Raw genomic sequence first — 25,028 nt, forward strand, 5'->3', positions numbered from 1 at the left:
AAGCTGATCTGAAATGTCAGCTGGGTTCAGGTTTAGTGCTAGTCATTTCTGAATTGATGAAACCATTTCTCAGAAAACATATGGCTGAGGAAAAAAAATTACGCCTTTGCATCAAGTTTACCTATCCAGTTTTTGTACAGTAACTCAAGGGTTTTTCCATAAAGTTAGTTAATCAGATTTGACCAATAATAGCTTTACAAAACCTTCAGTGGCAAGAGTTTAGAGTTGAAGCTGCCCTACTGAAAGACCATTGCTTGGAGCTTTGCTATTAGATGTTGAGAAATAAACTTCCTGTGTAAGGGTGCTTGTGGTTCTTTCTGCAGAATGTTAAGCAATAGAGCTGGATCCACCTCTGTTGACTTTTTTTTTCCCTTCACAATTTCTTTAGAACAGGAGGAAACAGGAAAACATAACAGAATTTAGAAATGGTGGTAAACAAGTACAGCGGAGATCAGGGAGACTCGTGCATTTTTCTACAGGCCAGAGATTCTAGGCACGCCATAGCCACCAGACACGCGGGTGGCATTCATGAGGTCTGTGGCCAAGTGAAGCCCAAGTCATGGGGAAGAGGAGGATTGTAAGCATGTGATTTGTATAATTATTCCTGGTCAGGAACTGAAATTGGTGATTTTATTGTTTGGACAATTTGCAGATTGTGGGTAATTGAAGAATGGCAATGAAATATTTGGGCAGAGGCTGCAGGCCCCCACTTTGGACCTGTGGAAAGCCAGCTCAGGTGTAATAATAATAATAATGTTGGTATTTGTTAAGCGCTTACTATGTGCCGAGCACTGTTCTAAGCGCTGGGGTAGACACAGGGGAATCAGGTTGTTCCACGTGGGGATCATAGTCTTAATCCCCATTTTACAGATGAGGGAACTGAGGCACCGAGAAGTTAAGTGACTTGCCCAAAATCACACAGCTGGCAAGTGGCAGAGCTGGGGTTCGAACCCGTGACCTCTGACTCCAAAGCCCGTGCTCTTTCCAGTGAGCCACGCTGCTTCTACGAGTGTTTCAGTCAATCAGTCGCATTTACTGAGCACTTACTGTGTGCAGAGGACTGTACTAAGCTCTTTGGAGAGTACAGTACAACAACATGGAGACACATCCCCTGCCTGCAACGAGCTGGCAGTCCAGAAGGGGAGACAGACATTTCTTATAAAGAACTAGATGAGAGAGATGTACAGAAGTGCTGTGGGATTGGGAGGGGGAATGAGTAAAGGAAACAAGTCAGAATGATGCAGAAGAGCGTGGGAGAAGAGAAAAGGAGGCCTTAATCAGGGAAGGCCCCTTGGAGGAGATGCGCCTTCATTAAAGCTTTGAAGCGGGAGAAGAGCAGTTGTCGGTTTTCAAGCTCCATCTGTCTTTGGGCTAAGGTCCTGTAATCGGAGAAATGGCAGTGCCCCCTTTCTCATTGACAGGTTTCTCCTGGAAGAAATGACCCTTATAGTCTAAACGCCTACTAGTAGACATGTAAAAAAAAAAAAAAAAGTTATGGTTTCACTTCTTCTGGAAACCTGGGTACTTTGTTCATCTCTCCTCCAGAGAGGCCAGGATTTTACAGCGCTGGTCCGTTGGTAACGTTAGAAGATTCTCCCACTTGCCCTGCCAGCGTGCAGATTCTCTTGAACCAAGCAATCGTTTTCCGTTCTTCACTTTGATGGACACTGTTGATAGGACAGAAGGATTAAGAAATGCTTGCTGTTTTCATCTTGGATGATAATACGGCATTTGTTAAGCACTATGTGCCACGCACTGTACTGAGGCTGGGGTGGCCACAAGCAAATCAGGTTGGAAAAAATCCCTGTCCCACGTGGGGCTCACGTTCTCAGTCCCACATTTACAGATGAGGTAACTGAGGCACAGAGAAGTGAAGTGACTTGCCTGAGGTCACACAGCAGACAGATCCATAAAGACTCACTAAAAGCAGTCCAGATCGGCAGTGTGGTGTGGATTCCCCGGGGCCTATTTGAGTGTCTTCTTTTCAGAGCTGGCACTGATGAAACGTGGGTGTTCACTTGCCCCCTTAGCTGGAGTTGGGGACCGGTTATGGGAAGTGAGTTTAAGATGAAACTTGAGGCTACAGTCAATCAAGACGATTTACTGAATACTTACTTTTTGTAGAGCACTGTACTTAAAGCTTAGTACAGTATAATAATGTAACAGACACACTCCCTGCCCACAATAAACTTACTGTCTAGAGGGGCCTGTAGAGAGAACACTTTACTAAGCACTTCGGCTATTGATGCCTGACTGATTGCTTTGTTTTCTGTCTATCCCCTTCTAAACTGCAAGCCCGTTGTTGGCTAGGGATCGTCTCTATCTGTTGGCGAATTGTACTTTCCAAGCGCTTAGTACAGTGCTCTGCACACCGTAAGCACTCATTAAATATTGAATGAATGAATGGGAGAGTACAATACAGCAGAGCTGGTTGACACGTTCCCTGCCCCCAGTAAGCTTGGAGCGCTTACTTTGTGCAGAACACTGTCCTAGGTTCTTGGGGAAAGTACAATACAAGAATAAAGAGTGACAGTCTCTTTCCACCACGAGCTCACAGTCTAGAGGGAAGGAGAGAGACATCAATAAAAATAAATAAAATTATAAATTTATGCAAAAATACTGTGGATCTGGGAGACGGGGGAAGAGGAAAGGGAGCAAGTCAGGGCAACGTAGAAGGGTGTGTCTGGGAAGGCCTCTTGGAGGAGATGTACCTTCAGTGAGGCTTTGAAGGGCGGGGGTAGAGTAATTGTCAGATTTGAGGAAGGAGGGCGTTCCAGGCCAGAGGTAGGACGTGGGCCAGAGTTCGGCGGTACGACAGGCGAGATGAAGGCACAGTGAGAAGTTGCCGTGGGGCTGAGGGAGGGGTGAATAAAGGGTGCAAATCCTAGTGCCAGGCTGAGGCAGAAGGGAGTGGGAGATGAGGAAAATGAGGATTTAGTTGGAGACTGACACTAGTTGGAGATTTAATATTAAAAGCCCAGAAATCTTGTTCAGTAACAGAAATCAAAAGCTCAAGTGATTCGATTTACCATACGGTCATATACCATAGATGTGTCTTTCAAAACATATTTTGCAGTTGTTCAGTGTTTGTTTAATGCCATCTGAATTAGTCAGAACTGCACAGTCGCCGTCTTGCAGTGTGTGTGCGCGCGCGCAAGGCTTTTCTGTGGTTATGTGAGGAAATAAAAAAATTCCGACGGTATTTTGTTTTTGTACTACTTAGGAGCGAGAGAATTTATGTTTGGCCTTTAGAATGCATTTTTGTAGATTGTTCCTGAACTAACTCTCTGGGATTTGCAGTTTTTGTCTTGTTAATCAGCTCTTTGGTTTTCTCTCCAGTGTAACAGCTACAGGGTGATTAAACTGTTAAAATCGTGCTTGCTGACATCATCTTTCCGAGAACACTAGTATGTGTGATTTACTATAACAAGATCTTAGTTTTCCTGTTGGCAAATGACATGTAATATTTACAAAGGTCTTGGGTTCAGTCCAACAGAAACATCTCAGATAAATTGATGCGAGAAAGTAAAGCCCTGTAAAATTTTCATTTCACCAAAAGGAAACGTATTCACACTATTTTTGGAGAGGTATTTTAAAATTTCTTTAATCCTTAAATGTGAGGGGCTGGGTCTTTAGAACTGTGGCATAATTTATTCAAGAGAACCATACACAACGCCTCAAATCATTTCTACCTTTCTGTAATATGACTGAATGAACGATTAAACGTTGGTAATTTAATAAAAACAAGTCTAAATTGGATGCTCTGAACAAAACAGAATTACACCATTGAGATGCGTCTATAAGCAGTCTTGGGGTGCATGGCGATCAATCAGATTTATTGAGCGCTTACTATGTGCAGAGCACTGTACTAAGCAATAGAGAGAGTACAGTATAACAATAAACAGACGCATTCCCTGCCCACAACAAGCTTACAGCCTAGAGGACTCTACTTTTTATCTCAGGTAGAAAGTCATGCGTTTGTTTTATAATAAATGGAGTATCTCTTTTTTAAGGTATTTGTTAAACACTTATTGTGTGCCAGGTACTGACTAAGCACTGGGTTAGATACAAGCTAATCAGATGGACAAAGTCCTCGTCCCGCATGGGGCCCACCGTTTTAATCCCTATTTTACAGATGAGGTAATTGAGATGCGGAGAAGTCAAAGTCATGCCTAAAGTCATACAGGAGACAAGTGGGAGAGCTGGAATTAGAACCCAGGTCCTTCTGACTCCCAAGCCCGTGCTCTATCCACTAGGCCCCGCTGCTTCTTTTGGGTGTCCATATGGTTGTGTTCAGAAAGAGCATACGTGATGCATATATACACAGGTGGGCAAGGTGATTGAGAGAGAACTATTTGAGAGTCTTGGTTTATGTGATTAAACCCAGTGAGGCAAAGTGTTCATTTTGGTGTTACCTTTCAACAGTAAGGAAAGTGTGAAAATGAGTAAAATGATCAGAAAAAGTTCTGTGGGCAGTCAGATTCCACAAATCTTCTCCTTTGTTGTCTTGTGGAGCTTCATTTGTGTTTGACTCAGACCTCGAGAATAAGGAGAGGCAAGAATGTTCTCCCCTAAGAGTAATCCTCCTTTTTTTGGTGTTTCTTTTTTCATGAAATTACTCCTGCCAGTCGCTCCAATCCAGATAGATAAATGTGTACTCTTATTTTTCAAGAAGGGATGTGTTTTACTCCCCTAAAGCTCACTCTGCCAATTGATAAAGTGTACATTCAAAACCAGTAGGAGCTATTCGTGCTTTGGAAGAGAAGCAGCATGGCCTGATGGAAAGAGCACGGGCCTGGAAGTCAGAGGACCTGGGTTCTGATGCCGGCTCTGCCAGCTCCTTTCGACTGTAAGCTCGTTGTATTGCGCTCTTCCAAGTGGTTAATACAGTGCTCTGCACTCAGTAAGCACTCTGTGTGACCTTGGGTAAATCACATAACTTCTCTATGCCTCAGTTACCTCGTCTGTAAAACGGGGATTAAGACCATGAGCCCTGTGTGGGACAGGGACTGCATCCAACCCTGTTATATCTGCCCCAGCGCTTAATATAGTGCCCGGCATATAGTAAGCGCTTAACAAATACCATAAAAGAAAACCACAAAGAGAGAAAACTTAACCTTTGTAAATACTTGTCACAGTCAAAAAGTGTCTTGGCAGTAAATTAAACCTTTCTCCCCACAGTCCTTCCCCATTCCCCAGTATTGGGCATACATTTTGAGTAATTAGTCACTATCTTTTTCCATTTTGTTTCTATTTTTAGATGACCATAGTCGTGTTAAACTGCAAAATACAGAAAATGATTATATCAATGCCAGCTTCGTTGTCATAGAAGAGGCACAGAGAAACTACATCTTAACACAGGCAAGTAGTATCATTGGAAAAGTTCCATGAAAATTGTTGAAAGATTCTCAATCTCTAAAAAATCATATCTCTTGGAAAAACACTTGCGTTTTAATAGGAATACATTTCTCTTTAGTGCCCATCTGAGGAACAAGGGTTATAAGCATCACAATATCATGAAACCAGTTTTTGTAGGATTTAAATGAAGTCTCATGTGCTGTTGTCCTCAGCAGTAACAGAAAAGCTAACTTCTTGAATTTGCCTATAAGGAGTTTGAACTTCTAAGTGGGGAGAGGGTGCCATGAGGTGATGGCATTTGGTCTGAGCAGATGAAAGATCCAAGCTTTAATCAGATATCTGGAAGGCTAGCAATGTGTTTGGTGTGCCTGTATTCTGTTAAGGATTTTTTTACTCCTAAGAAACGAATCTTATTGGTAAATTTAATTTCTACTTAATCTATTAACCATTTCTTACATTCCTGAGTTTCTTTTGCCTTTCGTAACCCAAACAATCCTCTTTAAATTGATAGGAATTATGGCACAATGGATTTTGGTTTATAGTTCTTTATCCTGTCATCTATTTTCAGTATTTTAGGGTTTACTAGACTTTGCACTGCTTCCCTACTTGAAGCAAATATTAATGTTGTTATTGTAAGAAAAACCACCCTGAACCATTAAAATCTATTCCATGTCTAAAGGCAGGAGTGTAACTGTAACACAGAATTGCCATGACCCCAGCTTTTCTTAAGACACATTATAGTGGCACTCTGACCTTATCCTTATATGGTATTTATATATATATAATTATTGGAGTAATGCTATCTAGCTGAATCCTTTAAACACTTGATATTCAGCCCACCCTCATCCCCACAGCACTTACGTACATATCTTTACCTGCTTTTAATGTCTCCCCCTTTAGACACTAAGCCCTCTGTGGACAGGGAATTATTTTTTTTAATGGTATTTAGGTACTTACTCTGTGCCGGCCCGCTTATTTCAAATCACTTTTTTTCAGAATGAAGTGCTTGAGCTACCTGCCAAAAAAATATTGGGCCCAGTAATGGTTTAATTGTCAAGCGGAAGCCTCTGGCAAGTTTAAAAAAAAAAAAAAGGCTTTGGTTGAGATTGCTGTGGCTATTACTGCCATCCCAACTTTTAATTGACTGACTCCCACCATTTTCCCACCAGAGTGGAAAGGTGGACTGACATCCTTTTATGCGCAACTGTTGTTAATGATATTTCAGCGCTTAGTATGTTCCAAGCACTGTTCTAAGCACTAGGGTGGATACAGGGTAATCAGGTTGTCCCACGTGAGGCTCGCACTTTTAATCCCTATTTTACAGACGAGGTAACTGAGGCACAGAGAAGTGATTTGCCCAAGGTCACACAACAGACAAGTGGCGGAATTGTGATTAGAACCCACATCCTCTGACACCCCCCCCCCCCCAAGCCCACACTTGCCATTAAACCAAATGATGCATTCCTCCTCCTCCCCCTTCACCCTCCCACCTCCTAAATTGGGGAAGTAAAAGGAGGAGGGGGGCAGTTCTATGACCCTCCCTTTTCTCTCTCTCTCTCTGTCCCCTCCTGAGCCCTGTTGGGATTTAGGCTTCAGGGAGAGAAGTGACCCGGAAGCCATCGTAGAGGTTAGGGACACTGGGAAATGCCAGGGAAAAGAGAAGAGTGGAAAAGGAGAGTTGTGGAGAGGTCGGAGGGAGGAGGAAGTAGAGCAGCTAAAGAGTTACTCAATTAATTGGGTTTATTGAGCACTTACTGGGTGTGGAGCACTGTCCTAAGCACTTGAGAGAGTATAATGGAAGTAGTGGGTGTGGTCACTGCCGTCAGGGATCTTACAGTCTGGTAGGGAAGATACCCTAAAATAAATTGCAAGTAGAAGGAATAAAGTATAAAGATATTTTTTCTTAGTGCTGCAGGGTCATGTGATCACACATTAATCATTCAGCCCATGTTGAACCTCCAGTGGTTGCCCATCCACCTCCGCGTCAAACAGAAACTCCTTAAAAGCACCGTCAGCCCTCCCCCTCCTCCTTCACCTCCCCGATCTCCTACTATGATCCAGATGGCACATTTTTCTCCTCTAACACCAACCCCTTGCCCGTGTCCTCGCTCTGGCCTGGAACTCCTTCCCCTTTTGAAAACGACAGACCGCCACTCTCCCCACCTTCAGAGCAATATTGAAATCACGTCTCCTCCAAGAGACCTTCCCCGAATAAGCCATCACTTCCCGTACTCCCTCTCCCTTCTGGGTCGCCTAAGCACGTGGATCTGAATCCTTTAAACACTTGATATTCAGCCCACCCTCATCCCCACAGCACTTACATACATATCTTTAACTGATTTTAAAGTCTCTCTCCCCCTTTAGACACTAAGCCCTCTGTGGACAGGGAATTATTTTTTTTAATGGTATTTAGGTACTTACTCTGTACCAGGCACTGTACTAAGCACTGGGGTTGATACAAGCTTATTAGGTTGGACGCAGTCCCTGCCCGACCTGGGGCTCACGGTGGATTCCCATTTTACAGATGAGGTGACTGAGGCATAGAGAAGTTAAGTGACTGGCCCAAAGTCACACAGCAAGCAAGTGATGGAGCCGGGATTAGATCCCAAGTCCTTCTGACTCCCAGGCCCGTGCTCTAGTCACTGGTTCTCGTGGCTTCTCGGACGTGTCTGCCAACCCTGTTGTATTGTACTCTGCTAATCACTTAGCACAGTGTTCTCCGTACAGTAAGCGCTCAGTAAGTAGCCTTGATTGATGATCCAAGTGCTTGGAGGGGAAGAAAGGAGGACAAATACAGAGGTTAATGCGAAGAGATCAGCTTTTTGGAAACTAGAGTAAGGGACTAGTGGAATGAATAAAGTGACTTCAATAAACTCTGTAATTTTTTTCCCTAGTTGAGCATGTTAGTAGTTATTCAAAATACTATTTTGGGCGGTAACTGTGAAATACTTAATAGTGGAGCCAACAGAAGTGCAAATATTATACTAATCAATGTGTTTGAATTGTCACCTGTAAGTGAAGCTTGGAAAAAGGCTAATGATATTGCATAGTTGAGGGCTCATAGTAGAAGAACCCTTTTTCCAGGTAGTTATGATTGTTTTGAGCATTGTTTCAGTGTTGTGCCTTAGCTCTTCCTCCGTGGCTCCCTCCTCATCCCTCCCCCACTCCATTTCCCTCCAGTTTACTGACTTTCCCTATCTCCACAGGGCCCACTTCCCAATACATGTTGTCATTTTTGGCTAATGGTTTGGCAACAAAAAACCAGAGCAGTTGTGATGCTAAACCGAATTGTTGAAAAAGAATCGGTGAGTAATAATTACAGTTTGGTACTATGTTTGTGCATAAGTTTATGATATCAGCCTGCTTTTAATGTGACCATTTGTTAGTTATGACTCTTAATTGCCTGAGGCTAGTGGTATGGCGCTTTTTTTTTTGGCAGGAAGAGAATAATGTATCCTTTCCCCGTTAAGTGTTTAAAGTACAAGAGCAGACCACTAACCCCAGAAATGTAAATATAATAGCCTGAATTATGATCCTGAAAGGTAGGTTAAAGCCTTAGAGTTCTTTAGAATTCCAAACGTAGTTGAAAATTCTTATTTTACAATCTCCTAGTTTTAGCATGCAGTACTTTCAGAGCAGTGAGCCACATGCCATTTTTACCCTTTCAGGCTGGTGCAGAGCTGTTTTAATTACCCCCCCCCCCAAAAAAAAAATCAATTTTCTGTGATGAATTGATCTCACTCTTGTCTTTAAATGATCCTCAAAAGTACGGCAATTGAAGAGCTAAATGTTCCTGAGTAGTTTTTAGGGCCCTGGGTGTCATGAAATGAAATGCCATTCAAGCTCGAGTGTCTGTTTTCTTTCCAGACTCTCTAGCACCGTCATTATCGAATGAAATCGGGAAATCATGCGCCCTCTTTTCACAAGAACTGTGGTACTCCTCCAAGTGATGACTAATATTTTCATTGTTCAGCTTCACTCTACCACACCCCACCTAGCCTGGAGGAAACAGTTGGAGAAGCAGTGCAGGATAGGACAGGGAGCTGGGCAACCCCAGGCCGTGCCATTCCGTCATGGGGCAAAAATAGGGTTAGAGCCTTGAGCCGTTGCATTGGAATTAGGATGGGTAAGATGCTTTCAGAGTGTGAAAACGGTTTCTTCTGTGGATTCTGAAAGAGAATTCCAAAGTTCAGGCCCACGCTGATTCTGAAGGTGCCAGATAACTCAGCCAGTCAACAGTACGTCAAGGAAAGACCACATTGTGTCAATCAGTCGATCAATGGCACTATATGCGCTCTAATCCTGCCTCCGCCACTTGTCTGCTATGATCTTGGGCAAGTCACTTTATTCATTCAATAGTTTTTATAGAGCGCTTACTATGTGCAGAGCACTGTACTAAGCGCTTGGAATATACAATTCGGCAACAGATACAGTCCCTGCGCAATGACGACCTCACAGTCTGTGCCTCACCTCATCTGTAAAATGGGATTGACACTGTGAGCCCCTCATGGGGCAGGGACTGTGTCCAACCCAATTTGCTTGTGTCCACCCCAGCGCTTACTCCGGTGCCTGGCACGTAGTAAGCGCTTAACGCTGAACAGATACCATAATCATTACTGGTAGTATATGCAAAGCACTGTACTGAGCGCATGGGAGAGTTCAAGGTAACAGAGTTAGTCGACACGTTCCCTGCCCCCAGCGAGTTTACCGTCTACAGGAAGAGACAGTCAACAATATAAATAATTTATAATATATAATTTAAAGATAGTGTACATAAGTGCCGTGGGGTGGTCAGACACTGTTTTCGATGCCACGGACGTCCATTGTCTTATGAATGGGACACAACATAAGTAAACTATATTGTGGCTCTCTGGGATCCAGCAATGATTGGAGTTAGGCCTCCCAGGTAACTGTTGTGAAACGGCAATTTATTCCAAAGCAAATGAGTACTGGTTGACAGAGTGTAGGCCTCAAGGAAATGTGGTTGGTTCTGAAGTTAATCAGACTTTATGCAAGTAGGGATTTTAATAAAAACTAAAAATGCAACTCCCAGCATTTATTCTGGACTAGCTTTAGACCACTAATAAGGTACTTTTTTCAGGGTGTGGTGGGTGGAGCTGGGGAGGTAATATGGTGACAATTTTTATGGGCTGGTGATTTTATGACCTGGTAAGCATTTATCCTATCTGTTAGGCTGTGTTGATTTGTAATATGAATTTGTCACGCTATTACTGCAGGTTCAGTTTATCTGCCCGGGGACATTTTTCTGGCTGTCTGCAATTTGATATAATGATTTAAAGGGCTCCAAATGATCACACAGGACAGCAGTCACTGGGCAGTTTGAGGGAAGCTTCTTCGGAGACTTTTTGACTCGAGCCCAGTTTAAATTTGAAATGTACGAGTAGAATGGCTTGATTGAGAGAACCCTTGCCAAGCTGATCTCATTGAGCAGAGAAATGAAAGAAAATTGACGACATTGAAAGGTAGAGGAAGCTGAAGTTGGCTAAAACAAAAACAGTGCTTCTCTGGAATAGATCTTTGGGTTATGAATTCACAGGAACTTCATTGGAAAATAATTCCCCAATTGATTTTTATTGTCGGTAGTTATCATAAAGATAATGCCCCCTGTACAAAGTAGCAGCGCAGTGTATTGTGACTGGCTGGGCTGTATTCCAGGGGTTTTCTTAGCATAAAACCCCTAAAGAGGTCCATCTAGAACTATGCCAAGACTCTCTACACCCGGCAACGGCCAGGATAATCTATGAGATATTTTGTAATATCGTGGCCTTCAGCCTTGCCCAATCCTTTGGGAAGTATTTCTCAGTTTGGGAAGTAGTTACTCAGGAAAACTCTGGCCACTGACCCCGGACTTGAAGATTTAATTTTCCCGAGCCATCATGGGAATCAGTCATGGTTCACGCTTGCCCTGACTTCTGGCCGGTAGCTGGTCCAGTCTCCCCATCTTCAAAGCCCTACTAAAATCATATTTCTTCCAAGAAACCTTCCCTGACTGACCCCTCATTTTCTCACCCTTGTTTCCTCTCTTTTGCGTCATCTATGCCTTTGAGTGCTTCGCTACTCACCCCACAGCACTTGCGTACGTATCCTCTGCAGCTTCCTTTATCTGTGACTTAGGTTAATGTTATATGCCTCACCGCTCCCCCCAGACCCCTCCCCCCCCCATCAAAGATTGTAAGCTCCTTGATGGCAGGGATCCAGTCTACCAGTTCTATTGTATTTTTCCAAGCACACTTCCTATAGTGCTCCGCAAACAATAAATACCATTGATTGATTTGACTTACTGAGTTTTTGGTCCTTGACTTTTCTTAAGATGATGATCTCAAAGATTCTGATTGGACCTCCGCCCTAGCTATACGTTCTCCTCCATATGACCTCCCATCTTCACTGACAGGAACCTCACTGTCCCATCCTTGGCCAAAAGTCCCAACTTCGCGTCATCTCTCTTTTACCCGAAACCCAAGTCCTCAACTGGTATTGACTCGGCCGTCAATAGTATCACAGGAGTAAGGATCTGATTTCATGTCAGGTGCCCTGTTAAAGCATTTTAAATTAGGAAGCAGTTTGGAGGCCTTGAGTATGCAGATATATGGGGTCCCCTCTGGCCGTGTGCCCTGGTGTTGCCCACTGAGAGATATTGATCTGTGTTGATAGGATGTTTAAAATTAATCGATGAGTGGTATTTATTAAGTGCTTACTGGGTACAGAGCACCATACTAAGCGGTTGGAAGAGTACAGTGCAGAAGAGATGGTGGGGCCATTCCCTGCCCACAATGAGTTTTAGGTGTAGAAGTTAATTATGATCTTACGGTACATCTATTCCAAGCATAAAATCGTAAAGATAAACAACAGCTTTTGCCCTGGCAGTCGGGTGTTCAGCGCGAACTTGACACATTTCAAGTCCCTGCCCTCGGTTCTGCCCCAAGAACGAAGTTGTCAGCATTCCTGTCCGATTGGCTGACGGAGCCTTTTGGGGTCTTCCACCCTCCAGTTCTGGGCCCCCTCACTGCCCTGCTGCCCCTGTGGAATTTCAGGGCCACCTCCCGATTCCAGGCAGACTGGCAGCAAGTGAAGCTGGGAAGACACCCAGGGCAGCAGCTGAGAATCAGGAAATTCCCTGGCTTCTTACAGGGTATGAATGGTGATGCCTCCTCAGAAGAAGTAGTGTTCACTTTGAAGTTGTGCAGGCAGTCACTTTTGAGTCCTTTAACCCCCTAACATGGGCTAAGTTATGACAAAGAACTAGTCTCAGATTCTTACACTAGTACCTGGAAAGTGAGCGAAATATTCTTGGGCCATTATTACACATGAGGATTCCATGAAATCCTTCACCCCTGGTTGGATTTGCTTGAGAACGGTTTCAAATGGGGGAAAGAGCCAACCGTTTCAAGAGAAGTAACTAATTCCCTGGAAAGCACATTAAATAGAATGTTGTTAGGGGCATTAGGGAACGTTATTCCCACAGCCTATGTCTTTGTCACGAGCAGATCCGCTCCCGCTGGACAATTCACTCTGCGAGAGGGTTGTGGAAACTGGGTCTTTGAGCGTTATCATTCAAATGTATTGAGCACCTAGTTGTGCAGAGCACTGTAGTAGGCCACTTCTTTCCCACTCTGGACTTCAGCTCCCCTCTAAATGGGAAGTTTGAAAACCCAGTGGGATCTATTAACTTTGGGACAGTTTATTTAACTGGTGAAAATTCATTGATTTTTTTTTTTTAATCAGAAATGTGCTTCGTTGTATTTGAATATGACTAAGGTGTGTTTTTATTCTGCCTGTGATTCTTAACTAATTGAATCCTTTGGCCTTTTGAAGAGAGTATTTCTAACAGTTTCCATTTCATGTATTTTAAAACAGATAAAATGTGAACAATACTGGCCAACGAAAGAAGACCAAGTGATGCTGTTTAAAGAAACGGGATTCTGTGTGAGACTTGTATCAGAAGATGTCAAATCCTATTATACAGTACATCTACTACAGTTAGAGAATATCAGTGTAAGCCTTTCTCTCCCCCCTCCCCCCCAACCTTGTTTCTTCACTGTATGATCATAAAATCTATTTCAGGACCCCTAAAACTATTTTTTAGGGCTAATATTGTTAATCATGAATTAAAACCACTTTCCTTGGAGCATGAGTCTCCATATAGGGAAAGAGTCATGCTTTTGAATCTATAGATTAGGTTGAAGATGTTCTAGTAGTAAAATTGAAAGCGTAATTTCTCTGAACTCGAAAATCCAAACTTTTTTATCGAAGGAAGAGGATTTTGATAACTTATTCAAGAGTAACTCGATAACACATAATGAATGTTCAGGTCTTGTGATAGTCTGTCATCTGGCCCTGCCCGTAAAGTGGAGTAGACCATTTAATTTCAAGAGTCGAGAAACTGTTTACTCCTCAGAACCCCTCTTAACCCCTCTTGGAGGGAAAGCTGTTTTGCAAAACATGTCAGTCGCTCACCTGGTAGCATCGGGTGGAGCATTGCCAATCGCAGGAGAGGATTTGGGCAGGAGGAAGGAGGCTAACAAAGCGGCCAAGAAACTTGAACCATGATGGGAAGAGGAGGGAAGAGGTGGGGAGAGAGTGGAAGCGGGATGGAGAGACCGAAATGAAGTATCTGAAGCAGGTGGAGACGTTCAGGAGGGCTTGGTAAACTGTCAGGCAAGGGCTTGGGGATAGTGTGCCTTTGGAGGAGCTGTGAAGGGAAGCCTAGCATGGGTTAGGGGCAGGTGGGTGGCCTGGCTTGTTTGAAGAGAGTTCCAGTTCAAGGAGAGGCGGTTATTCTTGAATCTAGTTTAAAAGTGTAGTGTAAATTATTGTTGCTATTGAAATCTTCAGTCCAGAAACCGTGGTTAAATTTTTTTTTAGGAGTAGCATGGGGATTCCCGGATGCTTCCCAGGGTTTCTGGAAGTTCCAAACCCCATAATTTGGGGATGGAGGTAGCAAAACTACTGGGGCATTTTTTGGGGTGTGCCCTGGTAAGGAGCACAAGAGTCTCTACCCCAGCTGTAAATTGCCCTGGGCACTGGTACCCTGGAGCTACAACCGGACAGCCGACCTCAAACGGCGACTGGAAACGTCGCAGAACACGTCTGTGCTTACAAGCTGGCGGGAGAGAGTGCAAGATTCTTCATCTTGCCATTGGTGACCTGTTTCCAGGCTGCACATGTAGGACGCAACCGTAGCTGGGAGGGAAGCTAGTAAATGTGCAGCTGGGCCAGGTCGGGACCACCTTGAGCCCCCCGCTGTACAAACACCGGCTTCAAGGCGTTCGTATTTTAAAGATCAACCAACTATTAAAACTTTCAAATTCTTTTTAAAAATCCACCGTAACACCAAAACCCTAGAACAATTCTTACAGTCTTTCCTGGCTAAACAAAAGTCCTCCCAGCCCGGGGCCTCAAAGAATTCTAAGTTTGTCACCACAATTAAAAGTTGTAATTGCAGGGTATACAGTTCCCCCTGGCCAGGTGATGGCCTGAAGGACTCTGGTGAATGGAGGGTGGGTGTGGGATTTAGGTCTCACAGTCTTGTGGTTGGAGGCCTTCAGTGTTTCCGAGTTTCCGGGACCGCCTGGCACGGCTCGCGTTGGCACGCCTTGGTGGCCGTGGCAGGTGCGGTTGGCATGTCCCGGCAGGCGGGGAAGAGGAGACGCACGGTTTCGAGATCACGTTCACTTGGTCGTGGCATTTCTGGTGGGGAGATCTGGACTCAGCTCCGGGATCTACATTTGTGTTATCTCCTAGGGTAGAGTAGCCCGAGATAGTGTGAGGGTTGGTGTCTCAATGGGAAATTGGTTGGCATCCCCTTTTATTTCTTCCCCGTGATCGATGCTCTTTCTCCAGAGCCTTGGTCCCCAAGACTTATAACCCCACAGCCTTCTTCCTTGCTATTCTGGCGTTGCTGATGGATTCGTTCATTCAGTGGTATTTATCGAGCGCTTATTGAGGACAGAGCACTGTACTGAGCACTCGGAAAGTACAATTAGGCAACAGATAGAGGCAGTCCCTACCCAACAACGGGCTCACAGTCTGATGGATATGATACGCAGGGGACACCAATGCTGGGAGAGGGCTGCGCTGCAAGGAAGCTTCCTTGGACCAGGAGATGGCAAGGACTTGACGCTACCATCTCGCGCGCGAGAGTGTAGCTCACAAAATGTATACGCTTCTTGCCGGTAGGTCCATGTCTGTTCATTTGAATGTGCGTACTCGTGGGGGCTGTCAGAGGAAATTCAGGATTTTGCTCAGTAATGGAGTAGATTGAAACAGGCTCTTATCCAAGGAGTGGCTGTGGTATTCATCTTCTGCTCTGTTCTGCCGTCTTCAGAGAATAACAGAAGACGGTCTAAGACTCAAACGCCTAGCTCACTACAGAATTAAAGGCACTGCTGTCTAGAATTCCCAAGTTGTGTCTTGTTTCTACTCCCGCACCCAGTACAATGCTTGGCACGTAAGAGTTTAACAAGTACTATTATTATGATTATTAGAAGTAGTACAGAGTGCTCAAGAAATACCCATTTGTTCAGGGGTGAGGGAAAAACGAATATGGAGCCTGTAATCCTATGTGCAGACTCTAGGATGAGAAGATGGAGATATTGAGGAAGGACATTAGGTACCACCTTTGCATCCCTTTGTCTTTGCTTCAGAAGCACAGGACATCCACCAGTGGTATTTTAGTACAGTGCTTTGCGCACAATAAGCGCTCAATAAATACCATTGATTTTAGTTCATCAGTCAAAGCCCACACTTGTTGATCCCTTAATATAGCTGTTTGAGTTGGAAACTGGCCTTTTTATCTATGAATCAGTGGTATTTATTGAGCACTCACTATGTGCAGAGCACTGTACTGAGCACTGAAGAGAGGTACAGTAGAACAGAATTAGCAGACACATTCCCTGCCCGTAACATAACATTGACTGTACCTGAAAAGATCCAAAGAGCCAACTTTTCCATTGGCTTGTCGGGGGCGAAAAGGCTGGGACCTTATGAATCGGAGCAGACAGGATAGGGCTTAGGAATGGCCAATAGATTTCCAAAAGCTTAAGGGTGACGCCTCGTTTTGTATCTTTTCCGCTCTGTCTGGAAGCCGTCCGGCATGTCCGATATGGGATGAGTGAGGTCAAGACGCTCTGGGTGAAAGCCATGGCTCTGCCCTCCCCGATGCTGGAAACCCATGGGCACCTTGGCCGAGGTGGGGGTCATAGAGGTGGTACTCATGGTCTGACAGAGTTCCATCAACCCTTGGCATCCGTAGAGCTCGTCCTTGGCCGTGGTTGCTTTTGGAAGTGTCCACCTGCTACCATTTTAGATTCCACCTCTTGCTCCCATGGTTCCCCAAGGTTTGTTCTGTAGGCTCTGTGCTAACTAGCCTGCCTGCTGCACGCTCCTCAGAGTCTTCAGTGACATGGCTCCATTGGAACGGGAGCCTCCCTGTCTTCAAAACATTTCTTCTGCCCTCTTTGATTAGCGTCTCACTACTTTAGCTCACCACGTGCGGTGACTTGGGTATCGCGCTGTCATCCTCACTCGTCTTACAGAGCGTAACTGTGATTCTGGCAGACTGACCGGGTTCCAGGATGGAAACGATGAGGCCGGAGGCGGGGAAAGGGGAGACCTGGTGGATTTGAGGAAAGGGGCCTGGAGGAAAGAAGAACAGAGAGGGGAAAAGAAGGAAATAGTTGAGGAGGAAGACTTTCAAGGGAGAGGGAAGAGATGGTGGCGTTGGAGGGGCAGCTGTCTCCATTAACTAAGCCGTACAGCCAAGGAATGTATTGGGTTGGAAGTGCCATTCGTATTTGCCGACAAGCTGCGTAGGGGAGGGGTCTGCTTTGCTCCCGTTTGCACGTTTTACAGCTACGTGGGAAGAATCCCAGGTGAGGGGCCAGGGGCAGGCTGTTGCTGACTTGGTTTGGTTCTATCTTTGGATTCCGGGGCTCCATGGCAATGCCCGTTGGAAGGAGCTTTTTGGTCAGGTCAGGCAGGGAAGTGGGGGCAAGCCCCGGATATTTCTTCTGACTTGTTTTTGGTCCTTGTTGATAAAACAAACCCTCTGTCCCTCTGTCCCTCTGTCCCTCTGTCCCTCTGTCCCTCTGTCCCTCTGTCCCTCTGTCCCTCTGTCCCTCTGTCCCGCTCCGTCTCCGCTCCGTCTCCACTCCCTCTCCACTCCCTCTCCACTCCCTCTCCACTCCCTCTCCTCTCCCTCCTCTAGACTCATTGTGGGCAGGGAATGTGTCTGTTGATTGTCAGACTCTCCCAAGTGCTTAGTACAATGCTCTGCACACAGCAGTCAATAAATACGATCGAATGAATGAATGAGCATAAGCTGCAGACTGAGAAAGGGATTCATAGATCAGACCAGTATCGCCTCCCAAATGAGGTAGAGTTTTGTCACTAGTAAGAAGCATTTTCAGTGCTGGGTCCTTTAGCCCTCCTTCCACAGCCTGGCATCTTGCTTTTTCAAGGTAGTCCATCCCCACTCAGGATAATCATTGCAATTTGTTTTATGGTAGTTATGTCTCGGGAGCTCCATGTGAGAATCGAAGGAGACGGTTCGGTAGGATCACTTCAAATAGGCCCGACGTGACGCTCGCTGTGTTACTTGTCTGCCTCTGTACGGAGAGGATGGTTTGGAAGATGTTTATTTTGCTGTCCTAGTTGCTTCTTTCCATTTGACCTTCGCTGTTTTTCCTATAACCAGTTAAGAGGTCCCTGGGAAACCATTTACTGCTGACCACCCTGTATTTCCCTGCCCCAGGAGACTTCCCCCCAAAACAGGATGAGCTTTTGATTACTGTGATCTTTTACAACTTGAAAACAGATGGACTGTAACAGTTGGATTTGGGGAGCAATGTATTAAAATGAGTTCTGTAACAGGTCTCAAAGGAATTTAAAAAGACTTAATATTTTCTACACTTATAGGACTTCAATTTTTTCCTTCAACTGTTCTTTACCGAATGCCACTAAAAGTAGTAGTAGAACTTAGAGTTATTTATCAGTACCTAACTACGTACATATACAAAAATTTTGAATTAAAATCTCAGGCCCAATTAACTTTTTCTTCAGAAGTGAAACCATGTATGTGTACCTTATGAGAAGATAATTTTTGAGGTTAGTGAGTTGAGCTTTTCTGTTCTTCACTGGCATTTATTGAGGGCTTACTGTGTGCAGAGCAATATACTAAATGCTTGAGAGAGTTCAGTAGACACAATCCCTGCCCTCAAGGAGTTTTCGGTCTAATAGGGGGACAGACATTCAAATTACAGAGGGAGGAAGCAGCCAAGATAAGGATCTGTACATAATTGCTGTGGGGTTGGGGTGATCATCCAAACGTTTAGTCAGTCTGGACTGAGAAGCAGCGTGGCTTAGAGGAAAGAGCACGGTCTTGTGAGTCAGAGGTCGTGGGTTCAAATCCCAACTCCGCAGCTTGTCAGCTGTGTGACTTTGGGCAAGTCACTTAACTTCTTTGTGCCTCAATTACCTCATCTGTAAAATGGGGATTAAGATTGTGAGCCCCGCGTGGGACAACCTATCTTGTATCTACCCCAGTGCTTAGAACAGCGCTTTACAAATACTGTCATTGTTATTACGGACCCAAGAGCATAGATGATCTAGAAGGGAGGGAGGAAAGATGAGATCAGTCAGGGAAGTCTTCCCGAAGGAGATTTGGTGTTCGTAGGGTTTTGAAGAAGGGTAAGTGCTGGTCTGTTAGATATGAAGTGGGAGGGAGTTCCAGGCAGGAGGGAGAATGTAAGTAAGGGATTGATGGTGAGAGAGATGAGATTGGGGCACAGTAAATAGTTTGGTGTCGGAGAGAGTTCAGTGTGAGGGCTGGGTTGTAGAGGGAGAGGAGCAGGGTTAGGTAGGAGGGGAACAACTGATTGCCTGCTTTAAAACTGGTGTTGACAAGTTTCTGTTCTGCCATAGAAATGGACAGACAAGTATTGCTGGTTTCTGATGAGTGGGGAGATGTGCACAGAATTTTTTTTTTTTTTAGAAAAATGATCCAGGCGGAATAGTGACATGTGGCCTGGAGAAGGGAGAGGCCAGAGGTAGGGAGGTGAGCGAGGTGGCTGGATACAGTAGTCGAGGTGGGATACTTGGACCAGAGTTGTCTCGGTTTGGGTGGAGAGGAAGAGATAGATTATAGAGATGTTGTGAAGGTAGAACCGCCCGGGTTTGGCGACTGACTGGATCTATGTGTTGAAAGAGAGAGGTGAGTTCAGGATGATGCCAAAGTTAGAGTCTTGAGACGAAGGTCGGTGGTGGGGAAGTCGGGGGGAGATGAGAGTTTGGGTGGGAAGATGGGGAAGTTCAGCTGTGGAAGCGCGTCAGCTTGACAACCAAATGGAGATGTACCGAAGGCAGGAGGAAATGCGAGAGTGCAGAGGAGAAGAGTTGGAACTGGAGAGGTAGATTTAGGAGCGATGTGTGTAAAAATGGCCGTTAAAGCCGAGGAAGCAAATGGGTTCTCTAAGGGAGGGAGGGAAGAAGATTTCAACTTGCTTCACTGAGATTTACTCTCTGGTTTCCTCCCGGCGTTAGAAAACAATTAGGAGTTATTCTGCTGGTGGTATGTACGGCAGCTATGAAAATGATCACAATTCTTGGGGCTAGGCCCAGAAAGGAATTAGTTTGGGCCTAAAATAAGTAAGCTATGCACAAAACTCAATTTTATTTAAAATTGAAGCCATAACACGGAATTCTGCAACTCTTAAGGCCATCGATATTTACATCACTGCTCTAGCATCCACACGGGAAGAGATGGTGACATTATTTTAGGCTGAAAACTTTTGCAGGATAAGTTGGGTCTGCAAGGAGCTAGTATATTGGGTTTATTATTACATGGCCAAATGCCTCTTCTACTGTTTCAGTTTCTGGCCTGGCGCCATGTTTTCCAGTGTTATGGTTTCACATGTGCTGTAGTTTTGAAGTTCTCCAAATGAGATTGTACTTTCTGCTGGCAAAAGTAGGACACCGATTGGGTTTAATTTCGATGCCTGAAAGCTTGGATGGAGGTCCTGAAGGCACAGTTGAAATTTTGTGCTGACTCCCTCTTCCAGGAAATGGTTCCCAGCTTTTCATCTCTTGGTACACATCATGTCTTCTATAAATAAACAGGCAAAAATATCTGCGCTTCCCCCACGCCAGGATCAGGGCAGGTGAAAGGAAGCTAGTTGCCTCGCTTCGTCTTCCTAGGACCCTCGCTTCCTGCATTTGTATCGGTGTTGAAAATTAAGGGTCGTTTGAGAATATCCAATTTTTCCATCATTTTAAGCTTGTGAAAGCGAGTGGATAACTCCTCACCTCTTGTACTACAGTGGAAGGTGGTCCTGGGAGGAGCCAAGCCCCCCAAGTTAGAAGCAGCGCGGCTTAGTGGAAAGAGCCCAGGCTTAGGAGTCAGAGGTCGTGGGTTCTAATCCCGGCTCTGCCACTTGTCAGCTGTGTGACTTGGGCCAGTCACTTCACTTCTCTGGGCCTCAGTTACCTCATCTGTAAAATGGGGATTAAGACTGTGAGTCCCACGTGAGACAACCTGATTACACTCTGGGCATGTCACTCCCCTTCTTAAAAACCTCCAGTGGTTGCCTGTAAACCTCCGCACGAAACAAAAACTTCTCACTCTAGGCTTCAAGGCTCTCCGTCACCTTGCCCCCTCCTACCTCTCCTCCCTTCTCTCTTTCCACTGCCCACCCCGCACGCTCCGCTCCTCCGCCGCCCACCTCCTCACCGTCCCCCGTTCTCGCCTATCCCGCCGTCGACCCCTGGGCCACGTCCTCCCGCGGTCCTGGAACGCCCTCCCTCCTCACCTCCGCCACACTTATTCTCTTCCCCTCTTCAAAACCCTACTTAAAGCTCACCTCCTCCAAGAGGCCTTCCCAGACTGAGCTTCCCCTTTTCCCTCTGCTCCCCCTCTACCCCCCCTTCACCTCCCCTCAGCTAAGCTCTCTTTTCCCCCCTTTCCCTCTGCTCCTCTCCCTTCCCCTCCCCTCAGCACTGTGCTCGTTCACCCAAGTGTATGTATTTTCACTACCCTATTTTGTTAATGAGATGTACATCACCTTGATTCTGCTTATTGCTATTGTTTTAATGAGCTGTTCATCCCCTTGATTCTATTTATTGCTATTGTTTTTGTCTGTCTCCCCCGATTAGACTGTAAGCCCATCACTGGGCAGGGACTGTATCTGTTGCCGATTTGTACGTTCCAAACGCTTAGTACAGTGCTGTGCAATAATAATAATAATAATGTTGGTATTTGTTAAGCGCTTACTATGTGCCGAGCACTGTTCTAAGCACTGGGGTAGACATAGGGGAATCAGGTTGTCCCACGTGGGGCTCACAGTTTTCATCCCCATTTTACAGATGAGGGAACTGAGGCACAGAGAAGTTAAGTGACTTGCCCACAGTCACACAGCCGACAAGTGGCAGAGCTGGGATTCGAACTCATGAGCCCTGACTCCAAAGCCCGTGCTCTTTCCACTGAGCCACGCTGCTTCTCCACTGTGCACATAGTAAGCGCTCAATAAATACTATTGAATGAATGAATTACCTTGTATCTCCCCTAGTGCTTAAAACAGTGCTTGGCACATAGTAAGCGCTTAACAAATACCAGAGTTATTTGTTATTATTACTCTCTCTGAAGAGGGGAGAACAATTTGGAGTTGACTTATTATTCTTGTCTCCTGACAGTATTTGGCAAAAAAGTTTCTTCATGTATCCTTACAGAGCTAAACTCCATTTTTTCAAACGGTATTGTTGAGCGCTTACTATGAGCCAAGTACTGTGTTAAGCGCTGGGGTAGATATAAGATAATTGGGTTGGATACAGTCCTTGTCCCACATAAGTCTCACAGTTTTAATCCCCATTTTATAGATGAGGGAACTGAGGCACAGAACAGTTAAGAGATTTGCCCAAGGTCACACAGCAGATGAGTGGCGGAGCTGGGCTTAGAACCCACATGATAATAGTGATCTTGGTATTTGTTAAGCGCTTACTATGTGCGGAGCACTTTTCTAAGCGCTGGGGTAGATACAGGGTAATCAGGTTGTCCCATGTGAGGCTCACAGTTAACCCCCATTTTACAGATGAGGTAACTGAGGCATAGAGAAGTGAAGTGATGGCCTGTGCTCTATCTACTAGGCCATGCTGCTTCTCCCTGTGGGAAAGCCCTGCCGGGAAGTAAAGCGCATATTGAATTCAGACTAAATTGGTAGCGATCCACCCCCTTTTGATCCCATGATAGTCATTTCTTCTACGAAGTGAAAGTTCAGTTCTTCGAGAACCTCATGTCATGGAAAAATTGCAGTATTAGCAATCCTTGATTCAGTGGGCAGTAACAGGCTGGAGGATGGTTCAGAGATTCCACCGTGACTGATGCTTTTCGATACAGATTCCTATAAAGTCCCCCACCACAGAATGCTGTACATCTTTGCCACTCGTTCCTTTGTGTTTTTTTGCAACTTTCCAGTATATAATATGGTAAACGGAAAATACCGTACAGTGAGGCAAGGGCTGGGAAGTGGAGCAGTATCTCATGCCTAACTGTTTCTATACCTCTACTGAGTCTACTTGGATCAAGCGCTTAGTACAGTGCTTTTCCCATAGTAAGCACTCAATAAATACTATTGAATGAATGTCAGACCCAGAATAGATTTGTGTTGTGGGAAGAGCTTTCCCCAATTCTTATAATGAAAGCCTGGGTGATAGCTAAACTGTACTTTTAAATAGGTCTAAAAAAGTAATCTTGCCTCAAGATGGAAATTAGAAAATGTCTGTTGAGATCAGATTTAAGATTTTCTCTATCCATTTGAAAATGATGATTAAGTACCCCCAGGTACAAATCTGGCTTAGGAAAAGGAGAAAAAGAACACATTCCCTCCAATCGAATCTGACGGTTGGAGTCCGAATAACGTAAAAGACACTCTAAACCTCTGATATTTACATTTCCAGAAATGTGAGCTATCGATTAGTATTTTTCATTCATTCAGTAGTAGTTATTGAGCGCTTACTATGTGCCAAGCACTGTACTTAAGCGCTTGGAATGTACAATTCGATTCAGCAACAGAGACAGTCCCTGCCCAGTGACGGGCTCACAGCCTAATCTAGTCTAATTTTTAAAGCTACATCATCAGATCAGAAGAATGCCTTGCCTTCCTAGTTCATGTGTTACCTACAGTGGGTTTAGCTATGTCATACAGGTTTCTTGATAATTTTTTTATGTTGAGGATTTTTCTAGCCCTGTGAATGAAGCACCAATGCACACATTAAGTTTATTAGAACTAAAATTCACGCTTCCTTCCTTAAGGGATCCGATCCTCTCAGGGACACTTGTAACATGAATAGGAATGAGTCTGTCCTTGTATTAGGGCATTAATCACCAACCTGGTCATTTTAACTTTCTGGGGCTTTATCACGCTTGTCCTTAGTTGAGGGGAGGGAACTGGCGGGTCATTTTCCTGTCCTGATTCTGCTAATCAGCTCCTGATTTACTCCCCAGCTCTGCATACTTCTGAGGGCAGAAGGGAAGGAGATATTTTAGATTCCTTTCTGTTAAAGGATGCCCTCTGGGTCACATGCTAGAAAAATAGAGCTGTGGAGAAAATACTGGAACCTTAGCAAGAGACTGCCCAACCTCCCTGTAAATCGCAAGACAAGAGGGCAGATTACTGGGTTAAGACCACTTCTGTGGGCATTCAGATTAGAGAGTGAAAATTCAGCTGTGACTAAAAATGAAAGGTAAATTAGAATAAGATTTGGATTCCGATGACTTGCAGGCTTGTCCTGTTGATGACGATCATAAAACCTTTAGTGGCTTTTCTTTTTTCTCTACCGAAAGGCTACGGTGATCAGATAACAGCGTGCACCACCTTTGATAGGAGGGTAGAAAGTCAAACGAAAAGATGGAAGGAACCGGTTGAATCCTCAGTTTGGCTTTAGACTGTAAGCTCCTTGTGGGCACGGATGACATCTACCAACTTTTACGTTGTACTTTCCCAAGAGCTTCACCCAGTAAGCACTCAAATGCCATCGATCGATTGACTGCTCTTGGTGACGGTACCTAGGACGCAAAGGAATTGGAAGAGAATATTATGGAGACAGTTACTGTTGATAGTCGCACAGGATTAGAGAAGTGCTTTAGGACTAGGAAAGGGCAACTAAAATATGTTGAAAAAGATGATCCAGAAAATGATAGATGTCGACTAAACTTCAATATTTGGAAAGGTAATAGAAGAATTAATTGGGAAGATAATTTAAGAACTCGAAAAGAGGTACTTTTAGGTCCTGAGCAGCGGCCAGTTTGACTTTATGAAGGGCTCATTGCCAGAGCGTTTTAGCATCCTCGTACAGAGTAGAGCGACGCAATAAATGCAAGGTATCAGGACCTACGGAAAGCTTTTAATGCCATTCCAGTGATAGTCTTATCAACAAGTTGGGGAGGGTATGACTGTGAATATGGTACGGTTGTTGGCTGTAGTCTTGGGGCAAAGTGACGTACCAAGGGCTGGGGGAAAACTATGAAGTTAAGCACCATTTTACCATAATGCATGTTTCCGGTATCTGTTTTGGCTGGAATATTGTCTGTGAGTTAAGGAACCAAGTAGGTCCCACAACACGATCCAGTTTGGAGAAAGTGTGAAACCGCTTGTCCTCAACAT

General features: G+C 44.8%; 1 protein-coding gene across 5 annotated transcripts in view; it reads left to right on the top strand.

Moving 5' to 3' along the window:
• The window catches only part of PTPN2 (protein tyrosine phosphatase non-receptor type 2), an 82,072-nt gene that overhangs the window by 21,788 nt on the left and 35,256 nt on the right, over positions 1-25,028 (top strand). For 4 of the 5 annotated variants that reach the window (XM_029065125.2, XM_029065122.2, XM_029065123.1 and 1 more), the window contains exons 3-5: positions 5,261-5,361; positions 8,565-8,663; positions 13,234-13,371. In XM_029065125.2, coding sequence (XP_028920958.1) covers positions 5,261-5,361; positions 8,565-8,663; positions 13,234-13,371 — 338 coding nt within the window. The remainder of the gene's footprint in view (positions 1-5,260; positions 5,362-8,564; positions 8,664-13,233; positions 13,372-25,028) is intronic. The other variant, XM_029065126.2, reaches the window with a different exon arrangement.

Source organism: Ornithorhynchus anatinus, chromosome 5 (assembly GCF_004115215.2).
Source record: "Ornithorhynchus anatinus isolate Pmale09 chromosome 5, mOrnAna1.pri.v4, whole genome shotgun sequence".
Classification (NCBI taxonomy): domain Eukaryota; kingdom Metazoa; phylum Chordata; class Mammalia; order Monotremata; family Ornithorhynchidae; genus Ornithorhynchus; species Ornithorhynchus anatinus.